This window comes from Hordeum vulgare, chromosome 1H (assembly GCF_904849725.1).
Source record: "Hordeum vulgare subsp. vulgare chromosome 1H, MorexV3_pseudomolecules_assembly, whole genome shotgun sequence".
NCBI lineage: Eukaryota > Viridiplantae > Streptophyta > Magnoliopsida > Poales > Poaceae > Hordeum > Hordeum vulgare.
Genome location: NC_058518.1, coordinates 176,808,318 through 176,832,533, shown reverse-complemented (window position 1 = coordinate 176,832,533; position 24,216 = coordinate 176,808,318). Strand labels below are relative to the sequence as shown.

Genomic DNA, 24,216 nt, shown 5'->3' with positions numbered 1-24,216 from the left:
CATTGAATGCATGCAAAAATATTAAAAGTATGTGTTTGTTTCATGAAATTGAAATCAAAGCGCATGTGTTGTATTGTGATTACAATGTCGGGGCCGAAGCAAGTAAACTTATAATTTTACAAGTGGGATCCAAACAGAACACTGAATCTGTTGTTACACCTCTGGTTCTAGCGTTTCCTATTTCCATTCGCCTTTCCGTTTGTCAAACAAACACCTCCAAAGTTACCCCCTACGAAGCACCGATACTTCAGAAATCTGTGTATCGCCGTTCAGTACTTCGTCGATACTCCGATACGTCAGATACGTCTTCGATACGTGTATCCCCGAAGTATCGTCTTTTTAAATTTAAAAATAAAAGAAAAAATAGCGATACGGGTATCCTTGAAGTATCGCCACTGAGTATTGCTCATAACTTAATGTATCGATGATCTGTTCATATAGTTAGTGTACGTGTACTGTGTACTGATGTAGTAGTTGGATAAAAGTGCTTTCTAAGAATGTTGTTTGCTGGATAAAATTGCTTGTTGATGTTATTGGCTCGTTGTTTGTTGATTTTTATGGCGTAAAATTACTTGCTGATGTTGTTGATGTCTCCTATTGCTAAGAAAGAAGATACAAATATAAATCATGTCATCTTTTAACTTTTGCATTATTGATGTGTATTGCTTGCTGATTTTAATTATCGTCGTGTTCATAGGTGAGAGTTTTTATATATTTATTATTATGAGAATAAAGAGCTCAATGAAGATTGTGCTCTCTATATCGTTATTAAGAAAAAACTTTTAAAATGTTGGAAGAAGAGTAGTACCCCTCCATTATTTGGCCAACTTGTGCAATCTAAGGTTGCTCTTTATATATGTTTGTCATTTAACAATCTTAAGTTTTTAACACTAAAAGATTTGTTGACTTTATGTTGTCATGTTAATATGTATTACAGTTCAAATTAGATTGTGGCAGTCTATGATCGATTGGTTGTGTTACCCCATTGCTGATAGTGCGGTTTTTAGAATGAGAAACACGAAGGTATGGAATCAATTAGGCAATCAGTGATGCGGTATTTTGATCTCATCTCATACATTTTGTTACGTTAGCTTTTTTACATGTTATTTTATCATTATTTATATATGCCTAACGTATCGCCGTATTGCTGTTTTTAAAAATTACCGTATCCGGTATCGATGCTTCGTAGGTTACCCCACAAAGAAGCACACCACAAGGAAGGTCCATCAAAACACAACATTATGGATATGCATCACACGTAGCAAAGTCCGAGGACCGGACTTGCCCTCGCGTCACCTCTCTGTCGTGACTCGGGGGATCTCCCCGGCGCCGTTACCACCCCAGCCCCCTCCTCCTCCTCACCTCACCACCGCCTGAGGAGCCCGCCGGCGAAGCCCGGGCTGGCTCCGGGTGGTGGTGGGGGGGGGGGGGGGGGGTGGATCTGGCGAGTAGGGCGTGCGGGCACGGCTTCGTTGCTGGTCAGCGCGAATCCGACGGCCCTAAAGAAGACGGCGTGGTGGCGGGCTACTGGCGGCCACTAGCAGCATGGACACGGTGGGGATGGTGTGCACGCATGGTGGAGGTCCGGTTGGGCGAGGCGGGCGCGCGCAGAGGTGGATGGTTCATGGCATGCGCGTGCAGCGTGCACGAAGGTGGCTAGGGCGCGGCTCCGACGACGGGTGACTCGGCTCTGGCGGGGGATGGCACAGATCCACTGGTCTCAGGAGGGAGGGGAGGGACGACACATCGGCATACTCGTGGTGGCTTCATGCGGCACGGCTGCACGACGGGTTGTGTTGGTGCTCCTGCGGGGCAGATCTAACGAATGTGTGGTGGTCGGACGCGGGGGCAGTGGCCCCAAACCCCTTCTTCGATGATGGCGGTCGTGGAGGTTGTGTGGGCAGCGCCACACCTGGAGCTTGGGTACATTGGAACTCTACGGCAGTGCGTCGGTCCTCAATCATGTCAGGGACGCTTGGTGATGGCCGCATCGAGGGGAAGAGTTCTTTTGGCTTCTGGAGGTGAAAGCCTTGCTCTAGCCTTGGCCAAAGCAGACGACGGCAACACTTGTGGGCGCCCCACACCTTCTTGAAGGCGTCTTCGTTCGAGGGCCTAAGACCTCTTCTCTCGTGCTCCGGGGAAACCCCTGTTGCAGGTTCCTAGAACAGACTATGGCGGCGGCGTTTTGGAATGGTCTTGGCCTGCAAGAGCAATCGACTCGTGTGATGCGCAACCTTGGGGCTGGCCTGGAAGTCAAAGCGATGATTTCGAAGCTCATCATCATGGAGGGGTGTTGGCATTGGTCTCGTGGGTGACAGTGTTGTTGACCAACCTGGGGCGTAGCCTCAAGGTCGACTTTGATGTCGAAGCGACGACTCCAGATATGGTTGTGTGGTGTCGAGTTCAATTACTTGGATGATGAAGCTCGCGGCTTGCCTAGTGCACGGCCTCAGAGACGACATGCGTGGTTACTGTTTGTATGTCAAAGCGGCTACTTCAAAGATAGATGTAGGATGTCGGCTATGAGTTTGCTCAGATGACAGAGACGACGATGCGCGGCCTCAGGGTCAACGTGTGTTGTTGGTGCCCCGCGAAGGATGTGTTGGTCTCCTCACAGTTTCCGTTAATTAACCGAGCAACTCTCCTCGATCTTAATTGATTCAAATTAATGAATCAGGGTCTAAGGGACTGTGTTTAAAAAGAACACAACATTATAGAAAAAGGAAAACACACTCCATCTTCCCCACACGCCATAGCAAATAACAATTTTTCTATGAAAAAAATCCCAACACCAGTGACGCAGCAAAGCGCGTCTAACTATTCCTGTAGAGATTAAAACAGGGAAGACACTACAAAATTATCTGAGATTATGCAATTTATTCTGTTCAAAGAAAAACAAGCAACCACAATCATGTCTCAGGCATCTACAATTCATCAATATACAAGCCTACAAACACAAAATAAAGAAGAAATTCCTATTACACAAAATACATGAATGAATTCCATCAGTTGCTGTGTAACTTCCTGGCAGCAGTGACGAGATAGAACCAGTTCCAATGCAGTTGCGCCACTCACGGGTCTGCTGATATTCTAAAAGATGAGTTCTATATTCCGGCAAATGGCATAATTCGCTACTTCATACAATAAACAACCGGCTTGAAGAAATATACAAAACAGATGTATAGTAATGGTGCATCATGAGCAGACGCATACGGAAACATGCAGAGCTGAACTGACCATACCTAGCACTATGCTTGTTGGTACCAGTCCATCTGAATTAGGTGGCCCTGATTCAGAGCGCTCCGTCTTACGGCCATCTCTTCCTGAACTACGGTGCCCATCATCTCTAGTATGGTCATCAAAACTGTTTCCATCTTCGTGGTCGTTTGAGCTCCCGGAGCTACCACCCCGTGTGAAACCCTGGACTAGATCCGGTCTTGGTTCTACTCCAACTCGCCTTAAGTGTAGCTGCCAGTGTTTTGCAATCTGTTCTTCAAAGTTCCACATTAACAAACAAATGGAAAAGGAAGGTAATCAACAATACCTGAAGGTACAGATTGACCTCATCTGGACGTGACAGGAAGGGAAAATCCCCACCAGTCCTCAGTACTGCACGCTTTGCACTTGGGTACCTTTCATTCACTTGGTCCTTCAACTGCTGAGGAACAGCAGAGTAGTCGCTCGTCTGTGCATAGAAGTTAACTGAACATAGTTACCGTACAAGGGATGCTGGAGTGTCAAAACTAATAGATAGGAGAAAGAATCAATCTTGGATGTCCTTATGAATTGAGGGTTTCAAATGCAGAGATTATTATATGCTACACAAGATTAACATGCTTGTCTAAGCATAAGAGTCACAGAGGTTAGGAACTGATTTATTAATCTTAAATTAACCAAAGACCACAGCAAAAACTCTCGCAGGCAATCGTTGGAATTATGTAAAAATAATAAAGAAAAACTTAAATGCACTAATCTGTCATGTTATATAACTGAGTTGGGTACTTACATCCATTATGGTGACGAATGAATCAGGTAGTGATAATGACCCAACTGATGCAACATTAACATTTAATATCAACCTTGACGAAAGGTCTTCCCTTGATAATGTCTCTACCTGGCATGCAGAAGTTCAATCTTACCAAATCATAAACTAGGAAAAACAGAAGAGCATCAAGATCCATTACTTATAGATTACTTATTATTTATAACATGCCTAAGTATTTGAACGTGATACAACCTGACCGACTACAAAATCCACAGAATCTGCAATGAATGGTTCATGTGGACCATCTCGGATTCCTGTTAAGAGATATCTCTTCAGCAAAAAAGAAGGGGTCCAGCTGACACTGCAATATCAGAAAGTAGTTGAGACAGAATAAATGATTAGTATCTGTAGTTATGATTTACAGGAAAAATACAAACATAAAATATTAGCTAATGTTGCATCGAAGAAATCTTTTGACATTTTCTTTTCTTTTCAAACCATGCAGAAGAGCTGCATGTAATTTCATTATGATACAATGCTAAGATAGGCACGGCCCATGCATCGCCACAGAGGCATGGCCCAACTACAGAACCAAACGACCAAAGGATCGCCAACCTAAGAATCGGCGATCCTCTACTAGAAGACCGACAAGCCCAGCCTAAACTAGAACAAGAGTGCCTGGCAGGGCAGTAGATAGCAAAGACAACGTCCACTGTGAGAGCCTGAACAACAGCCAGCAACAACACGACCCATACAGGATTACAAAGACGATGACAAACACGACTGCACAAGCATCACAGGGACAAGTCCGCCAACATCTATTTCTGCAAATCAATCCTTCTTTCTTTGCGTGTGCCATAGGAACCGAGGTCAATTCTCTCCTACTTGAGCTCCATATGCATTTGGATGAGACTTGGCTACTACCTCAAAGTGAAACCTTATGCATGATTAGGTACAACAATGACCACCACGAAGAAGCGAGGAAGGAACCTCAAGTCCATGAAAGGGAGTTGGATGGAGGCATGGAAGACGGTGCCCAGAGTTTGAAGACTCTCTGGACACCCCGTGCCCACGGGGCTCTGACCACCCGCGCGCACAGTGTACCCCCGACCTATCCCCTACCTCCAGCCACTATATATTTTGTACCTCTTGCACTTTCTGGGGTTAGCAAAGCATTAGACAAGATCTTGAGAGAGCTTTGCTCATCTTATCTCCTCCTAAAGGATCAAGACCTCCTACTAGGAGAAGAATCCTCCTAAAACATAGTTGGGGCGTGCTCGACCAGAGATTGCCATGCCTCCCGCACGGACTCGATAGACCCCGAGCGCGTCGGGGTCGTGGCATGTCCGACCAGAGCGTCGCGCCTCCTGCACAGCCTCGTTGGTCACCAGAGTCACGGTCGAGGCCTTGCCGCCCCATGACTGTCTCTTCATCGCCTCCCAGTTGATAGGCCTCGAAAACAACGTTGTCGGGGAGTGGCTTGTCAGAGTTGATGTTAAGGCGAACAAAGAGTGCCGCGTCACCCACACGGGCTTGGAGAACCCCGAGAACCTGGTTTTCGGGGTGTGGCCGACGTAAGTTGACGTGCGCTCCTGCACGGGCTCACTGGTCGCGGAGGTGGCCCACCAGATGTGTTGTTGTCGTGCCTCCTGACACGGGTTTGTCGTCTCGAGGTTGTGGGGGACGCCATTGCCGTGCCAACTTGCACGGGCTTGTCGGTTCTCAAGGATGTCGGGGCCGCAATTGTCATGCCAACTTGCACGGGCTTGACTGGCGTCGCAGGGGACGTGGTTGCCGGGGTGTGGCTCCCCCACACTCCGCTCTTCATTGCCTCCCAATCGTAGGCCCCCGAGAACGTTGTTGTCGGGGAGAGTGCTACCGATGTTGGGAGGGGATTAGTGGAAGAACTCTGTGCCTCCCGCACGGACTTGACGGTAGCCGGCACCATGGTCGCGTGAGGTGTTGCGCCCTCCTGCACAGCTTCGATGCTTGTCGGGACCATGGTCACCGGAGGCGCTGGGCCCTCCTGCATGGTCTTGACGCAAGCCATCATCATTGCTAACCCACCGTCCTCTTCAGCCTGCGGCATCCTCGTCAGCTATCCTTTTGCGGCAAACACGGGCCCAGTGGCCCTTGATGCTGCAATATCGGCACCTGTCTCGGTCGTCCTTGTTGGCACTTCGTCCGGCCCCGCCCTGGGTGTGATCGCCGCCTTTGCCGGTGTCGCCTTCTCTGCTCGGGGCATTGCCACCATGTCCTTGACGCTTCCTCACCTCCCACTCCTTCGAGAGTAGGAGTTGTCCGCCACCAAATCTCTCGCGTTTGTCCTCAAGGCGGTCCCCGACAACCCGCACCCGGACTGTGAGCTCCTCGATGGAAAGCTCGATCAGGTCAAGCAAGGTCTCGATGGAGACTGCTACCCGAGCGAAGCGAGGTGGCAGAACGAGGAGAAATTTCCACATGACTCTTGCATCGTCCATGGTGTCGTCAAGCGCGTGGAGCTGCGACGCAAGGCTGGAGATCCGCAAAGAGAAGTCATCAACGAGCTCACCCTCCTTGAAGGCGATGTTCTCGAAGTCCGCCTGCAGCTTTTGCGCGTTCCCCTCACGCACGCGGTTGCTGCCGAGACGCTGGGTCCGGATGGCTTCCACGCCTGCTTGGCGCTTGCCTTCGTAGCGAGCATGGTGTGCATCTTCGATGGCATGGCGCGCATGAGTGTCGTCATGGCTTTCCTGCCCTCCTTTCTCTCGACCGTGTCGTCCTCCATGGGAACCCAGAGGGTCGCCGCATGATGGTTGCACTCCATGATTAACGCCCACTCGTCGTAGTTCGAACACATGAGCATCTGGAAGGTGATGGGCATGCTACCACTGACTACGGCTTCGCACACGATCTCCCTAACCACGACCTCACCGCCACGGCCACGACTTGACTGGTTGCGCCCTCGGCGCTCCCGCAGAGCCGGCGACTGGGAGCTACTGTTATGTAGGCGCCAACTCCCAGTTCTTTCTCTTCTTTCTTTTTGATTTTTTATTCTCATTTTTTTACTATAAACGTATGATCTCCTTTCCGAGGAAGGGGTAACATACACGGAGGCACATGTAGACAGATACAAACTTTTTCAATCTTTCTCTGATCCTAGCATGTGATGTCTGTAACTTGGAACCACCCGACATGACTACCGCAACCTGAGGCTCTGATGTCAATTGTTAGCCCAAACTACGAAGTAGCTGGCTCTCGAGGATCAGACGAAGTCGAAGAAGAGCTGAACTACGCAGGGTAGCGGCTATGTGGTATTGCTACTTGCGCTCAGCCTTTCTAAATTACTATGCGCGCACACACTAGTGAACCGCAGTAGTACTAGAACCCGAATGGCTTGCTTTTGATTTGGCCTGGAATGGATTGGTGTGGAATGAGTTTTACAACCCGATGTGCAGCTCCTTTTATAGGAGAATTGAACCGACTAACTCTAGTAGTTGATCTAAGCACATAGGTCATATACCCTAATGTCAGTGCTTACCTACAACAGTGAAAATCAAAATGGTCTTGCCGACCTGTCATTTGCTACTTCACTTTGTAGCTAAGTGATGTGCTGCCGCTCGTGAATGCATGCTGCCGACATGCACATGCATGTCTACTGTAGACAGAATTTAAAGCCTACAGAGAATCTGCCTCTGTCCTTGAGATAAGTTTCTATACTTGGCTTCAATTGTTGATCTAGACACAACTGTTTATTTCTTGCTTCTCCATGACTCCAAATTTCCTCCCACAGAACACAATAGCCAGAAGTTGATCTTCTATCATCTTGACAACTGACCCAATCAGAGTCACTATAGTCATCCACCTCAAGATGCCCACTCTTCGCAAACCACAACCCTTTACCCGGAGTGCCCTTGAAGTATATCAGGATTCTGTGCACAATATCGAGATGCCCACTCTTTTGTTCATGAATGTATCCCACCACAACCAACACATGCATAATGTCAGGCCTGGTATGGCACAAGTACAATAACCTCCCAACCAGTTTCTAATAATCTTTCTTATTCACTAGCTCTCCTGATTGTGTCGTCACTTGATGGTTTTGTTCAATCAGAGTAAGGGTTGCACAGCATCCCATCATGCCCATGTCACTCAAGAGATCCAAGGTGTATTTCGTTGGCACAAAGATTTTTTTTTTGAACGGAGGATATTCCCTTCGCTGTCCGGGCCACTTCAATGCCAACCAAGGAAGTTTTTTAGGTTGCTCATATCCTTTACCTCAAACTCCTTGCTCAGACACCCCTTCAATCTTTCTATTTCCTTCTTATTATCTTCAGTGATGATAATGTCATCCACATAAACTGCAACAATGGTGATATTTCAATCAAAGTGACTGTAGAACACCATGTGGTCACTGTTACATTGACCCATACCACGGACAACAAGTTTGAACCTATCAAACCATGACCTCGACGATTGCTTTAGTGTATACAAGGACTTCTTCATCCTGCGTACCTTTCCCGTAGTTGGTTCCGTACCAAAACCTGGTGGTATCTCCATGTATACCTCTTCCTGCAAGTCACCATGTAAAAAGGCATTCTTGACATCTAATTCATGGAATTTTCACCAAAATTTTGCAGCACAAAAACCAGTATCCTTACTATGTTCATCTTTGGAACAGGAGCAAATGTTTCATCATAGTCCATCCCATAAGTTTGACTATATCCATTGGCGACCAATCTGGCCTTATACCATTACACCTTCCCCTCAGGATTTTGCTTCATGGTATAGATCCACTTACAAACTCACTACGTTCTTTTCTGCCGGCAATGTGGTGTGTTTTGTTTTTCTTCAGTGCTTCCAACTCCTCTATCATCGTTTCATGCCACTTTCGATCTTGCTTTCCAGCCATCCAATCCTTTGGGATTGTCATTGTTTGTAGCGAGAGACAAAACACTCTACAGGAAAGAGACAAATCCTCATAAGGCACAAAACTGCCAATTTCATGATCATCAAAAATATCCAATGGTAGAGCCTTCTTTGCCGCTTCACGTGTCCCCTTTCGCAACACAATAGGCAGTTCCATTGAGTCGGATGAGCTTGCATCACTACATTGCTGCTTCCCTTGCACTGGTTGCTCCTTCTACACATGTGGTTGTCGTCGTGAGTACCAACCAGAATTGTACTCACTATTGGCTGGACCTGAGCCTGCACCTCATCATCAGTGTTAGTCCCTCAGAATCACCATGAGTATGAGAGACGGCCTTCTCCCCCTCTTGACCATCTTCGACGGGGTGTAGGTGATCAAGCTACGCAAACAACAGACTCAGGTCTGTCGGCTCACCATAGAATGGCTCGGACTTCTTGAAGGTGACATTCATACTTACAAATCTGCGTTTCTCATAGGTACACCAACATTGATACCCCTACAGCCTAGAAGCATAGCCTAGAAAAATACATTTCACTGCTCGCGGATCTAGCTTTCCAACAGAAGGTCGGTGATCACAAACAAAGAAAATACTTCCAAACAACTTTGGGGGAACAACAAACTTATTTTCTCCAAACAACAACTCACTCGGAGGTTTCACGGCAAGCATCCTTGAAGGTGTCCGGTTGATCATGTATGTGATTGGCATAGCTGCTCCACTCGGTAAACATCCATTCTAGGGGGGGGGGGGGGGGGGGGGGGAGTTTGATGAAGAATCCCTTGGTCATACAATAACGCCCCAAAAGTGTTGTTCACAGACTTTGTGCCATTATCAATCCTGATCACATGTACCTGCATCTGAAACTGATTATTTACAAGAGCATGGAAGTCTAAACACCTCATCCTTGTGAGGTATCAAATAAATCCAGATCACATGAGAATAGCAGCCGATAAAGGTAACAAAATACTTCATTCCATTCACTGACACCACTGGGCTAGTCCATATGCTCTTAGGGTGTGTTTGGTTGAGGTCATCAAGTGGAATGTAACGGGTCGATTCCATCCCCAGAGCCCATTCCAGTGTTTGGTTTGCCGAAGGAACAAGAACCAACCGATTCCAAAGAATGGCATATTCCCTGTTTATGTGGAACTAGGCGATACCTCCGAATCGAGCGGATGACACGAAACGGCCCGCTCGACTCTCGCTCACCTTTTCTTCCTAGGCGCCGCATCTCCATCCCCAACCTTGCGCACGCCGACGCCAGCAGCCCCAACGTGCGCGGCCATGAATGGCTGCCGCCGCACCCGTCGCGCTCGCAGCCGGCCCGGACATCCCCTCATCTCCCCCCTCACCGGCGCAGCAGCTCCCGCTACCTTGCGTGAGCTGCCATCGTTAGCCCCACAGCACGTGGCCATGACTGGCCCACTGCCACATCCTCGCGCTGTCGCGTGGCCGAATCCCAACCGGGCGCACTTGATGCGTCCCGCCCAGCAAGGAGGTCGGGTGGCCTTCCCAATCGTCTTCTTCGGTCAAGCAGGCAGGACGGACAGCCCTCTCAATCGAGTTCTTCAGCCGGGCAAGGAGGCTGGGCGCACCTAAGGCGCCATGGTCATCGAGGAGCCCATGGTGTGCAGTCACATTCTCCGTGGGTGGGTGTTCTTTTGCAAGACTTGAACTCCAATATATTTTGTTCTTCTATATTCAGCATTCAGTATTCCGTGGCTGTTCTTCTGTACTACAACGGCAAGTAACATCTATTCATTACACTCGATGTAACGAACTATTCAACATTCATTTTAGATTTCTACCAAAATCTAATTTAGTATGAATCAAAGTAATGAGGTGAGATGAACAATTTCATTCCATTCCATCTCTCAAATCAAACACTAAGATATAACCATTCCATTCCTCGAAACTACCCCTACCAAACATAGGGGCGAAACCGACCCATTACACTAGAATGGAACCATGACATTCCGTTCCACTTTGTCCCCGAACCAAACACACCCTTAAGCCCCTTATTCACAACTCTTGTGTGTTCAGCATATTAGCAAGCATCAAAACACAAGTTGCCCTTGCCTATGCCGCAGTTCGTGTTGTTTGGCATTCACTGCTATCAACAGTTGTTGTCGGTCCTCTACCCGTTTCCTTTACTTCCTTGCTAGCCACGACGGTCCTCTCCTCCTTGATGCCTCTACCTCTTCGAGATCCCTGATGAAGCTTGTCGTGTTCATCATGCGAGCCACCCTTGCACGTGCAACATCAAAGGCTGCTTCGACGGAGGTTAGACGTTCATGCAACAACTACCACCTTGATGACGGTGAGCGGTGATGGATAAGTCTATGTACTATGGTCTTTTGTGGGACTGCAGCACATAGTCCTTTGTGGGGCTGCAGCACATGGTCCTTGTGGCTGTTAGGATAGAATCCTTGACCATCAAGGACTGGCAGTTAGGATAGCATCTTGGACTAGCATCTTAGACTAGCATCTTAGCATATGCTTGGCTGGCTAGCAGCCTATAAGTATGTATCCCCAACCCCTCAGGTTGGCATGGCATTGTGTGAGAAATAAACCAACGAAAATTGTCCCAACTCTCCTAGTGTCATCCACAACTATCAATGCTCAGGCTGAAAGGTCTAACAAGTGGTATCAGAGCCTCGTTATCTTGTACCCTGACCATTTCCTGCTCACCTCTCTCACCGGGAGCTGAGCAGCCTAAGCCGGTAGCAGCAGCTGCTCCGACTTCCCCTAGCTACCTCCCTCCCTCCGGACTGTCGAGCAGCAGCTCGTCAGCAACAGCCTCCTCTTCACGCAACAGCCCCCCTGCAGCGAGCCATGTCTGCAGGTCGCTCTCAGCACACGGCTACCTCGAGCATACGGCGCCGGCAGGAGGCCGAGCGCGCCGTGGCAGAGGAGCGTGAGCGAGCAGCTGTAGCAGCAGCTGCTGCGTCAGCAAGGGTGTCGAGGCTGGCTGCAGCGGAGCTGGAAGCAGCCAGGGCGGAGGTAGAAGCAGCAGCGGAGGCAGCACGTGAGGCTACAGCGGATGCCAAGGCACTCCGCGTCGGCTCCGGCAGCTCCAACGGCTCCGCGCCTGCGGACGACGGCGCCGACGCAGACCGCGCCAAAGTGGCGCAAGAGCGGACAGCGCAGTGGGCAGCCGAGCACGCCCGCGCTCCAGGTGGAGGTGCGCACGGCGACGGCGGCTGCAACGACCAAGACCGCGGCCTCTACGAGGTCCGGACTGTGGTCAGGGATGTTGGTCCCAGTGTTGGGTGGCCTACCCTCACTAAAACCAACTACGTCGAGCGGGCCGCGATCATGAAGATCAGGCTCCAGGTGCGGCGGCTGTGGGAGGCAGTCCAGGACAGCAACGTCGACCACCAAGAAGATCGACGGGCGCTGGACTCCCTCATCGCCGCAGTCCCGCCCGAGATGCAGTTCTCGCTTTCCAACAAGCGGACTGCCAAGGAGGCTTGGGACGCCATCGCCGCGGCACGCATCGGCAGCGACCGTGCTCGCAAGTCCACACTGCAGGCACTTCGTGAGGAGTGGGAGAGCCTGGCTTTCAAGCCAGGTGAGGACGTTGATGACTTTGCTCTCCGTCTCAACACTCTGCTGCAGAAGATGGTGAAGTTCGGCGATGCCACCTACACCGAGGAGAGAGCTGTCGAGAAGCTTTTCCGGTGCATTCCCGAGAAGTACAAGCAGATGGCTCGCTCGATCGAGTCTTTGCTGGACCTCTCCACGATGACGATCGAGGAGGCGATAGGTCGCCTCAAGGTCGTCGACACCGACGAGCCACAGCCTCCCTCGGGGCCCATCACCACCGGCGGGAAGCTGCTCCTAACTCGGGAGCAGTGGGATGCCAGCCTTGGTGACAAGAAGAAGGGGGAGCCTTCTTCCACGACGGGCGGCCGCAAGCGCGGCAAGCAGCGCAAGGCGCGAAGGGGCGGCAAGGCACAAGGACGTGCCGAAGGTGACGCCCGCGGAGGCGCCAAGGACGGCGTCGCTGGCAAGCCCAAGCCGGCACAGGACAACAGCTGCCACAACTGTGGCCGGCTTGGCCATTGGGCCAATGAGTGTCGCCAACCACGACAAGGCCAGGCTCACGTCGCACAGGCGGCGGAGGAGGAGACGGCTCTGTTCATGGCGCATGCAAGCATCGAGCTACCTTCAGCGACACCAGTCGCAAAGGCTCCCCTCCACCTCGACGAGCCAAAAGCACACGCTCTTCTCGGCGATGGCTCCGGGAAGGACAAGACTGCGGGGTGGTGCCTCGATACCGGCGCCACCCACCACATGACCGGTCGAAGGGAATTCTTCGCCGAGCTCGACTCCGACGCGCGAGGCTCCGTCAAGTTTGGGGATGCCTCAGCGGTGGAAATTAAGGGCGTCGGCTCCGTCATCTTCACCACCAAGACGGGAGAGCACCGGCTGCTCACCGGGGTCTACTACATCCCCGCGCTAAGGAACTCCATCATCAGCTTGGGACAGCTGCATGAGAACGGCTCACGCGTGCTGATTGAGCATGGGGTCCTACGCATCTGGGATCGCCAGCGTCGCCTTCTCGCCAAGGTACCCAGAGGTGAAAATCGACTCTACGTCCTTGATGTGCAGGTGGCACAACCGGTCTGTCTCGCTGTCCGTCGGGACGACGAGGCGTGGCAATGGAATGAGCGCTTTGGGCACCTTCATTTTGAGGCCCTGAAGCGTCTAAGTGCCAAGGAGATGGTGCGAGGCCTGCCATGCCTCGACCATGTGGAGCAGTTCTGCGACATCTGTGTGCTGACGAAGCAGAGACGACTCCCCTTTCCCCAGCAGGCGAGTTTTCGGGTCAAGGAGAGGCTGGAGCTCGTGCACGGAGATCTGTGCGGCCCGGTGACGCCAGCCACACCAGGAGGTCGACGCTACTTCCTGCTGCTCGTCGACGACCTCTCTCGCTACATGTGGGTGATGGTCCTCGGCAGTAAGGGAGAGGCGCCGGACGCCATCAGGCTGTGCGCAGGTTGCTGTGGAGGCGGAGAGCGGCCGCAAACTGCGCGTGTTGCGCACTGACAACGGTGGCGAATTCACGGCGGCTGAATTCGCGTCGTACTGCGCTGATGAGGGCATCCAGCGCCACTACTCCGCGCCGTACAGCCCGCAGCAAAACGGCGTCGTCGAGCGGCGCAACCAGACGGTTGTGGGGATGGCTCGGGCTCTCCTCAAGCAGAGAGGGATGCCGGCTATTTTCTGGGGAGAGGCGGTGCTAACAGCCGTCTACATCCTCAACCGCTCGCCTACTAAGGCACTCGACGGCAGGACGCCGTACGAGGCCTGGCATGGGCGGAAGCCGGCGGTCTCTCACTTGCGGGTCTTTGGCTGCCTTGCGTTCGCCAAAGAGCTCGGCCACATCGGCAAGCTCGACGACAGGAGTACTCCGGGAGTCTTCATCAGCTATGCGGAGGGCTCAAAGGCCTACCGCATCCTCGACCCAGAGACACAGCGTGTGCGCACGGCGCGAGACGTCGTGTTCAACGAAGGGCGAGGGTGGAAATGGGACAAGGCGGTGGACGACGGCTCGACGCCGACGTATGACGACTTCATTGTCGAGTACGTCCACTTCAAGGAAGCTGGGGGAGCAAGCAGCTCCTCTTCGCCGAGCACGTCTACCCCAGCCCCCAAAACTACATCGACTCCGGTGCCTGCTACGCCGACGGCACCACAACCGGCGACGCCGCATACTCCAGCCCCGACAGTCACCACTCCGGGCTCGTCTTCATCAGCACCAGCTCACGCAGAGCACAACCCGATGAAGTTCGCTTCCCCGCTCACTCACGACGAGGAGCGCATCGACGCGTATCATAGCGGCGAACCGCTACGGTATCGTACGATGGATAATCTACTCGGCGACCAGCCGGTGCCGGGACTGGTGCCACGCGACCTGGAGGCGCAGCTACAACTTGCGTGTGAGGACGGCGAACCTCGGTCTTTTGCAGAGGCCGAGAAAGACGCGGCATGGCGCGCCGCGATGCAGTTGGAGATGGATGCGGTCGAGCAGAACCGCACCTGGGAGCTCGCTGACCTCCCTCGTGGTCACCGCGCAATCACCCTTAAGTGGGTGTTCAAGCTGAAGAGGGATGGAGCCGGCGCCATCATCAAGCACAAGGCTCGCTTGGTGGCCCGAGGCTTCTTGCAGCAGGAAGGAGTCGACTTCGACGACGCTTTCGCTCCCGTGGCACGGATGGAGTTCGTGCGACTTCTCCTTGCGCTAGCTGCCCAGGAGGGCTGGCGTGTCCATCACATGGATGTCAAGTCGGCATTCCTCAACGGCGACTTGAAGGAGGAAGTCTATGTGCATCAGCCACCGGGATTTGCGATCCCTGGACAGGAGGGCAAGGTACTCCGCCTGCGTAAGGCTCTCTACGGCCTACGGCAAGCACCTAGGGCGTGGAACGCCAAGCTGGACTCCACGCTAAAGAAGATGGGCTTCGAGCAAAGCCCGCATGAGGCGGCCGTCTACCGACGGGGCAGTGGAGGAAATGCCCTGATGGTGGGCGTCTATGTTGACGACTTGGTGATCACCGGCATCAAAGATGCAGAGGTGGCGGCGTTCAAGGAAGACATGAAGGCCACCTTCCAGATGAGTGATCTGGGGCTCCTCTCCTTCTATCTAGGGATCGAGGTGCACCAGGATCACTCCGGGATCGCGCTTCGACAGTCCGCCTACGCCAAGCGCATCGTTGAGCTAGCTGGGCTCACCGACTGCCACCCAGCTCTCACTCCGATGGAGGAGAGGCTGAAACTGAGCCGCGACAGCATGACGGAGGAAGTGGACGCTACGCAGTACCGACGCCTTGTGGGGAGCCTTCGCTACCTCGCCCACACACGGCCGGACTTGGCATTCTCCGTCGGCTATGTCAGTCGGTTCATGGAGCGACCGACGTCGGAGCACCAGCAGGCAGTGAAGAGGATCGTCCGCTACGTGGCAGGGACCCTCGACCACGGCCTCCACTACCCTAGGTGTCCGGGGGCGGCACACCTCGTCGGGTACAGCGACAGCGACCACGCCGGCGACATCGACACCATCAAGAGCACGAGCGGGATCCTTTTCTTCCTTGGCAAGTGTCTCGTGAGCTGGCAATCGGTCAAGCAGCAGGTGGTGGCCCTGTCCAGCTGTGAGGCCGAGTACATAGCGGCCTCCACCGCCTGCACTCAGGCGCTTTGGCTCGCTCGACTGCTTGGTGATCTCCTCGTCCGAGACACCAGAACGGTGCAGCTCCTGGTGGACAGCAAGTCCGCCCTGGCCCTGGCAAAGAACCCCGTTTTTCATGAACGGAGCAAGCACATCCGATTGAGGTATCACTTCATCCGCAGCTGCTTGGAAGAAGGGAGCATCGAGGCGAGCTACATCAACACCACGGACCAGCTCGCTGACCTGCTCACCAAGCCTCTTGGGAGGATCAAGTTCCTCGAACTCTGCTCCAGGATTGGGATGATTCGACTCTCCCACAAGACGACGTACAAGACTTAGGGGGAGAATGATGGATAAGTCTATGTACTATGGTCTTTGTGGGGCTGCAGCACATGGTCCTTGTGGCTGTTAGGATAGAATCCTTGACCATCAAGGACTGGCAGTTAGGATAGCATCTTGGACTAGCATCTTAGCAGCATCTTAGACTAGCATCTTAGCATATGCTTGGCTGGCTAGCAGCCTATAAGTATGTATCCCCAACCCCTCAGGTTGGCATGGCATTGTGTGAGAAATAAACCAACGAAAATTGTCCCAACTCTCCTAGTGTCATCCACAACTATCAATGCTCAGGCTGAAAGGTCTAACAAGCGGGGCATCGTTCAAGCACCTGCACCCAGCTACATCTTCCTTTTCGGGCAGCCACATGCAGCAATCTCCTCTAGAGCCCATCAAGCAGTGATGTTGTTGCTGCCTCTCCATCCACCGCAGCAGCCCCAGCAACCTCGACAACCGCAATTGCATCCTAAATCACAGCAGTCCCTACAACCTCCACTACATCTCCTTGGGCTCAACCAAAGCAACACTTGCGTAACCTCAACTGCAGCTCCATTTGCAACCCCGACAACACACACCATTGCTGTTGTTGCATGTCCTCCTCCTCGAGCCCTCTCCATCGCCTTCACCTCCTGGAGCGGCGGCAAGGACGCGCCCGCTGCCTCCTCACGGTCACCGCCATAGATGGCCGCCATGACACAGCAAAGCCCTCCATGGCAAGCGCGAGCAAGAACGCGACGAGGGCCTCCCTACGCACCGCCGTCGTGCCCGTGGTGCCAAAAGCCACCATTGCCTCCGCAGGCACCGCTCTCCTCCACAACTCACTTTCCCGAGTTGTTGAATCTCACCTCTCTTCTTTCTATGGCTATGGCGGCTGATGTCTGGTCGGGGGTGCCCGCTACTAGGTTCTCTTGCTAGAGAGAGAGAGAGCTCTCCATGCTCCTCATGCTCTGTGAAGATGATGTGCTGCTAGTCGACGATAGTCGGACGAGGGTTAACAGAAAGTTAGAGCTACGGAGACAGGTTTTGGAATCAAACAGTTTAGCTTAGTAGAACTCAAACTGAGTAAATGAAGTGCGCTTTTAGTACTACTAGGCACAAGGAGGTCAGACTTGTGGTACCTCAGAAAAACACCTTTTGATATTTGGATCAATGTTGTAGAAGGATGGCGATATCGATGAAGATGTGAGTCATCAAATCAAAGCTGGATGGATGAAGTGGGGCCAAGCTTCGGACACTATGAGAATTGAATGCCACAAAAGCTAAAAGGAAGATTCTATAGGACGGCGATTCGACATACAATGTTGTATGGCACTGAATGTTGGTCAACTAAAGAGCGACATGTCCGACGGTTAGGCGTAGTAGAGATGCGCATGTTGAGATGGATATGTGGCCACACAAGAAAGGATCGGGTTCAAAATGATGGTATGCAAGATAGAGTTGGAGCAACACCGACTGAAGAGAAGCTTGTCCAACATCGTCTGAGATGGTTTTGGCATATACAACGCTGACCTCTAGAAGTGTTAGGGCATAGCAGACGGTTAAAGTGTGATGATAATGTAAAGAGAGGTCAGGATAGACGAAACTTGATATGGGAGGGCTCCGTAAAGAGAGCTCTGAAGGACTCAAATATCACCAAAGAACTAGCCATAAGACAGGGTGTGTGAAAGTTAGTTATCCACGTGCAAGAACCATGGCATGACTTGGTTTTGAGATCTTATGGATTTCAATTCTAGCCTACCCAAATTTGTTTGGGACAGAAAGGCTTTGTTGTTGTTATGAATCTATAAGTACATTTTGTAACTTTTAAAAATATAGGGATCAATGCAATTTGGAAACCAAATATTACTGCCAGAATTTCAGACCTCACAAACCATTATATTGTATTCTAATAAAAAATATACATCTTGCTTCTAAGGTGTATTTCCAGCTAATTCTATACAGAATGCTAATATGCATGTGACTAAGACTTTATACGTATAGAAGTGTGTAGGCATGTAAACACAATAAAACATTTTCGCATGTGCATATCACTAGGCTATAATAAAGCAATCATGTGATCTTACAAAAAAAAGTTCTTAAAATAGACTACATACAGTGGAGACCATGGCATAGCAGCAGCAAACTTGTGTGTCTCAAGAAAGGTATTTGATAGCACCAAGGACTTCACTCTCCTTGGGCGGTATTGAGCAAATATTTGTGCAAGAAATCCACCAAGAGATGTACCACAGATATGAACCTGCTTCATAAGATGGATGAATATAAATCAGTACCACGTCATCCACTACTAACTATTTGAGTTAGCTTTCACCTAAGTAAAAATTCTCTATATTTTACCAAGTCTGAAAAAAATGTGCAAATATCTACATAATGGAAATATATTCTATCATTAATCTAATGAAACTAATTTGATGTTGTGGATGTTGATATCTTTTATATGGACACAACTATGTAGCAGCCGCTGCGTCTTAGTCTTTCCATGGGGCCATCCAACCTCTCTCTTTCTTTCAGACAAGCATGGTATAGTATTGCATGCAAAACAAGACATATATTTTAATATATTCTCTGTTTTGACTTTTAATATATTTGAAAGTGCAGTGTAGAGATGCAGAGAGGCCGAATCAAACCAGGACATCTTGGCAGAAGTGGGGAGTACTTCACCACTGCGAATCGCTAATCGGTGTGAGACAAGTCATTTTAAAAATTCCAATTTAGCAATTAATGCAGATGAAGTCAACATGTCGAGGCAGATTCCTGCCCTATTGGAAGGTGCAACAAATGTGCATGTGTGTGCCCATTAGATTGTCAAATTTTACAGACTTGGTTAAAACTTAAAAATGTTTGACATAGTACAAAGCTAGAATTTCAAATAATTTGGAACGGAGGAAGTACTTCGCAATAGTCCCTCAGGGATTAAGCAAATAAAATACAACATCTGCTGTTAATTTGCACAGAATAGGCAATTAAGTTAGAAAACCATGCTACAGCCGTCCCCTGAGGGAATCATAGAAAACTAGTAAGTACAAACTGTACCACGTGTATTCCAAGAACAGGTAGGAGCAGAACTAATTTAGGTTCACATGTTGATACATCATGATACCGTGCTTATATATTTTTAGATGTACCAATAAAAACTTGAACAAGACTACAAAAGTAATTCAGGATTATAGGTGCAGCAGGCACACACACATGAAGTGAAGATGCATTAGATCCTAGGAAATATGGGTTCCCCATTTTAAGCAACGCTGGAAATGAAATAGAGCAACAGATTATTAGGCTAGCAGCCTCGTAAAAAAAAGGAAAGTATTATTATACTTCCTTACATGATGGATATTCATGGAGTCCAAGAACTTTTCAAATGAATGAATCCATTCATGGTGATTCCAAACTTGGGGAACATCAATAGATATTACTCGATAACCCTGAAAAAAATGAAGACAAAAATATTAGGTTGGTCTGATATGTATCTAACAATTATACATGTGTCAAGCAGAACTAAAGGAGGATTCTGCAATTGTTGACCTCTGTAATAAAATTTCAAGAAGAGAGAGATGGCTATTCAAATTGGATACACTTAACAGTGCCACCACAATTTGGACGTCACTCAAAGCATGAATAACTCATAAAATACTAATGTAGCACAAAGAGATCAAGGCATCTTGCCCACACTGATGCATTTTTATGTCAATTTCATTTCTTGTTGTAGGTATAGAAGATGAAGAGATCCTTTTCGCCAGTGCATTGAGTTTAAATTCTTGATTTAATGAACAATTAAGCTTTTTTTGTATATTTTCTTCTTGGATATTTTTGGAATGTATGAGGTATTTTTGGGGTAGTTTATAAGTGTCAAAGTCTATCCATGTTGCCAGAAAAAAATTGGCCCAGGGTTTGCTTCAATGCTGGCTCTGCCACTGTATGTCAGCTATCGCATTGTGTATACATTTGCAGGTACATATGAACACTCAAGACAGCTATCAAAATCAGAAAAGATGTGTGCGGAACTGACAATGGAATGGGACTCATTCATTCTTATTGTATAAGCACCTTCATAGAGAGGGACATTATCTGTTTATAGTATACATCAGCCGTCCCAGCAATTCCTGGGATGCAGATAAGGGGTGGCACAACCTTGGGGCCAAAATCATAATACCTCCACAATTTTGATCCAATCTACAAAATCCAATAGAAAGAAATAATTTAGGATCTCGCTAACCATAAGAAATGATAGAAACAAGTTAAAAATATATATTTTTTGAGCAATACTTTCCCTTCTTTCTTACAAAAGGCATGAATCACAGAGTGTATTTTAGTAATCAGATTCAAAACTGGATTGATAAGATTGTAAAACATACATTTGATTTTGTACATGACAGGGGACTTGTTAATATGCGTGTATATTTGTACGATCGCGTGCGTGCCAGTTAAATGGATAGGTAGCCATAGCCAATAAATTAATTTTATTATCAAATATGCAACATCTATTTGCTGGGTCCAAGGGCCGGTATATACAAGTACAAATGGTAAATATGCAAGAAACCCCTCATACAACAAGGAAAATACATAGGCTATACATGGAACATAATATAACAACACCCCCCTCAAACACAGGGTGGATCCATGATTCACGCAAAATACTGATAGCACATGTACGATTGAACAATAGTGACAGACACACCAAACTCTTGAAGTAATCACCATAACCAAGTCACCTTTGCCATCAAAAGAGTGTCACAGCTCGCAACTAAGCCTCTTCGTAAGGAATAAGGATGTTCCAAAAATAGGAGCATCAGGAGCTGATTCGAGTGCATATTCCACTATACGCACTAGTGATGTAGAATGCTTCAAGTGTGGAGGTCGTGGACATATGAAGCGTGAATGTCCTAGTGAGAAGAGAGTATTAATCACAAAAGATGGATACATCAGCTAGTAATGAAGAAAAAGTTGATAACAGATCTACTGAGAAGTCTGAAGATCTTGAAAAAGAGTCCATGAGTTTTGAAGATGTTGAATCATATTCGTCCTTGATGGTGCAGCGAGTACAAGACCATATTGAGGACAAGGGGCAGCTCTGGAATATTATTCAGCCTGAGTGCAAAATCAACGACACCAATTGTAAGTTGATCATCGATGAAGGAAGCTACACTAATGAGGTCAGCAAGGGGTTGGAGGATTCTTTAGGATTACGTGTGTGGAAACACCCACAACCCCACTTAGTCAAGTGGATGTATCACATTGGAAAGTTAAAAGGTTACTCAGAAGGTGTGCATCAATTTTTCGGTTGGCAACTATATTGATAGGGTGATATGTGATGTTTTGCCAATTGGGTGCATGCCACTTATTGGGGAAGGCCATGGCAACATGATCGTGGTCTCACACATGAGGGGAGGTCTAACACTTATTCATTTAATGGGAAACGACATGGCTACAACCGATGTTTGCCAATGATATCAAGGTGAATGCTATTATTTCAGTTCCAAAGAAGGTCCCCAACGAACCCACAAAACCAAAGACAACTTTATTTCAAGAGGGAGGGAATGATGTGGCAACTAGAGCCTTCTTCGGCCACGACACGGACACGAGAATGTCTTCATGAAATAGTATTGTTTGCTCAAGACAAGAAAGATGGCAAAGAAAACCTGGGAATTGCACCATATGCTAAATCTGCTAACACAAATTTGAATGGTGAATGTAGTGTCGGAGGAGGTCGTTTTTTTGTTGAGAGTTAGGAAAGTACAGGAAAGCTACAAAGTTGATCTTTTGATTGTTGCATCTCAAGAGCACGGCAAGAGTTGCTAGGAGACTGATTTCTGATCTATCTTGTGTTGGTTTTGTTACTTTGGTTTCTCGCATCTCACTTGATCCATAGTATTTGTCCGGCTACATCTACTTCGTTGCGTCTTCGTTTCGTCAAGTACAGTGAAAATTGGGAAATCCACACATGTGAATTTGTCACACATGTGAATTTGCGTCTCGATTGTTCATGTTTCATCACGCAGCTAGCAAGCACCGAAGTAATGTAATCTCCTGCTCAGTCAGGGGCTCAACTGAAGAAGTTGACATAGATGCACCCGGAAATGGAGAACCGGAGGCAATAAGCAGGTCGCGAAGGCACGCAGTCTCCTACTCGGTGAAGGACCCACGTAGCAGCACCAGGAGAGGAGCGGGCACTACCACCCATGGAAGTAGCTAGAGGAGGCAGTGTAGCACGACCAGCGTCGGTCCACAAAAGCCAGTAGAGGAGACAAGGTCGCAGGCACACACACAGCAAGGGTAGACGTGCATGTGGAACGGAGTCGGTGTAGCAGTTTGCACCAATACCGCCGATGAAAGTCAGAGGGGAATCAACTTTACATCTTTGACCACTAATATATACCAAAATATACAGATTCTGCATATATGAACGGAAACATTATCTTAAAAAAACTGCCATGTCTTTATAATAATTTTGTAGACATATTATAAGCAACATCATAGGAGGTGATCTCAATGGCCACGTGGACACATCTAACACAGGTTTCGAACGGGTGCGTGAGGGCTTTGGCTATGGCATCAGAAATCAAGGAGATGTCTTCCTAACATGGTATCAGAGCTCTAAGTTTTTTTCACACCCGCGACTCGTGCTCCTTCCGATCCAATTTCTTGCACGGCCATTGTCGTCGTTGTTCTCTCTCCCGTCGGCCCCTGTTTCCGTGCCTCTCCGTCCTGCCCGCGTCACATCTCCAGCCGCATGAGCTTCACGGTCACGCTCGTGCAAGGTGTCCCAACTCCCGATCAATCCCCTCCGCCGTCGGCCAGTTCAACACGCCGCCAACCCGATTCACCGGCCTCCCATCCAGGTCGGTACCGCCGACCCGATTCCTTGAGCACCAGCTGCTGTCAGGTCCTTGTCGTGTCCTTGCTGCTGGCACGTGCTCCAGAAACGGCGAGTATCAACACGGGCCTCCAGGCCAACGCCCACCGCCCCGTCCAGCAGCTCTCTGCCGTTGCCTCGTGCAGGCATCCTCAGCTGGCTGCTGGTCCCTTCAGCTGCTCTCCCTTCATCTGTCGGCGTTGTTCCCGCGTCTCCACCTGCAGGTCAAAGCTCATGATATACGCGTCCGCTCGACCAGGCCGGGAGCGGCTGCAGGTGCTCCACGCACATCCTTCTCTAGCTATAGGTGCTCCACGACCATGCTAGCGTTGGGTGTTGGATCCAATCCACTTGGTCCAGATCGATCCAGTCGTTGACTGTTGCTCCTCTCATGACTCGTCGCTCCAACCGTCATCCCGCCATCCCAGATCGAGCCACCAACGCACCAAGCACTCAAAATTTCAACGATCGGCATCCTTCTAGGCCACCCGTTCCACTCCTGTCATCGAATACGACGGGCCGCGTGAGGGCCTCCTCGGGTTGTGTTGACCTTCCATCTGTTTTGTTTACTTAAAGAAGAAAAAACAAACAAATATGATGTTTCGGTCGGGCATGCATCTTCATTCCTACTCGCAGACTTCCGGTGTTCCCTATATTGATCCTGTCTCGCACATACGCCGTCGCTCGGTGCTTGGTGCTCATCCGTCTATGACTTGTTCCATACGACATCTTCCACAGGTTATGTTGGTCGTTATTCGTCAACTCTTCTCATGGCTTCTACCCACGGTGGTGGTGCCTGCTCTACGCTGCTTCCTCTCGCAGCTTTCGTGCGCGCCGGTGACCGCTCTACGTCGACTCCCCTAGTGCCTTCCACATGCGGCTCTACGTCGACTCGCTACTCTCGACCGACTCTACACGTTGTTTCCACAGGTGGTGGCGACTGCTCATCGCCGGCTTCCACGGATGT

The 24,216-nt window shown here is 49.6% G+C and overlaps 1 protein-coding gene across 1 annotated transcript in view; it reads right to left on the bottom strand.

Moving 5' to 3' along the window:
* Positions 1 to 2,857: 2,857 nt before the first annotated feature.
* Positions 2,858 to 24,216, bottom strand: part of LOC123428140 (maspardin) — a 45,634-nt gene continuing 24,275 nt past the window's right edge. Inside the window, exons 2-8 of the mRNA XM_045112305.1 lie at positions 20,444 to 20,569; positions 19,723 to 19,821; positions 18,496 to 18,638; positions 4,238 to 4,346; positions 4,007 to 4,114; positions 3,545 to 3,685; positions 2,858 to 3,468 (exon numbers count right to left, since the gene is read on the bottom strand). Of these exons, the coding sequence (XP_044968240.1) occupies positions 3,196 to 3,468; positions 3,545 to 3,685; positions 4,007 to 4,114; positions 4,238 to 4,346; positions 18,496 to 18,638; positions 19,723 to 19,821; positions 20,444 to 20,569 (999 nt within the window). The 3' untranslated portion in view covers positions 2,858 to 3,195. The remainder of the gene's footprint in view (positions 3,469 to 3,544; positions 3,686 to 4,006; positions 4,115 to 4,237; positions 4,347 to 18,495; positions 18,639 to 19,722; positions 19,822 to 20,443; positions 20,570 to 24,216) is intronic.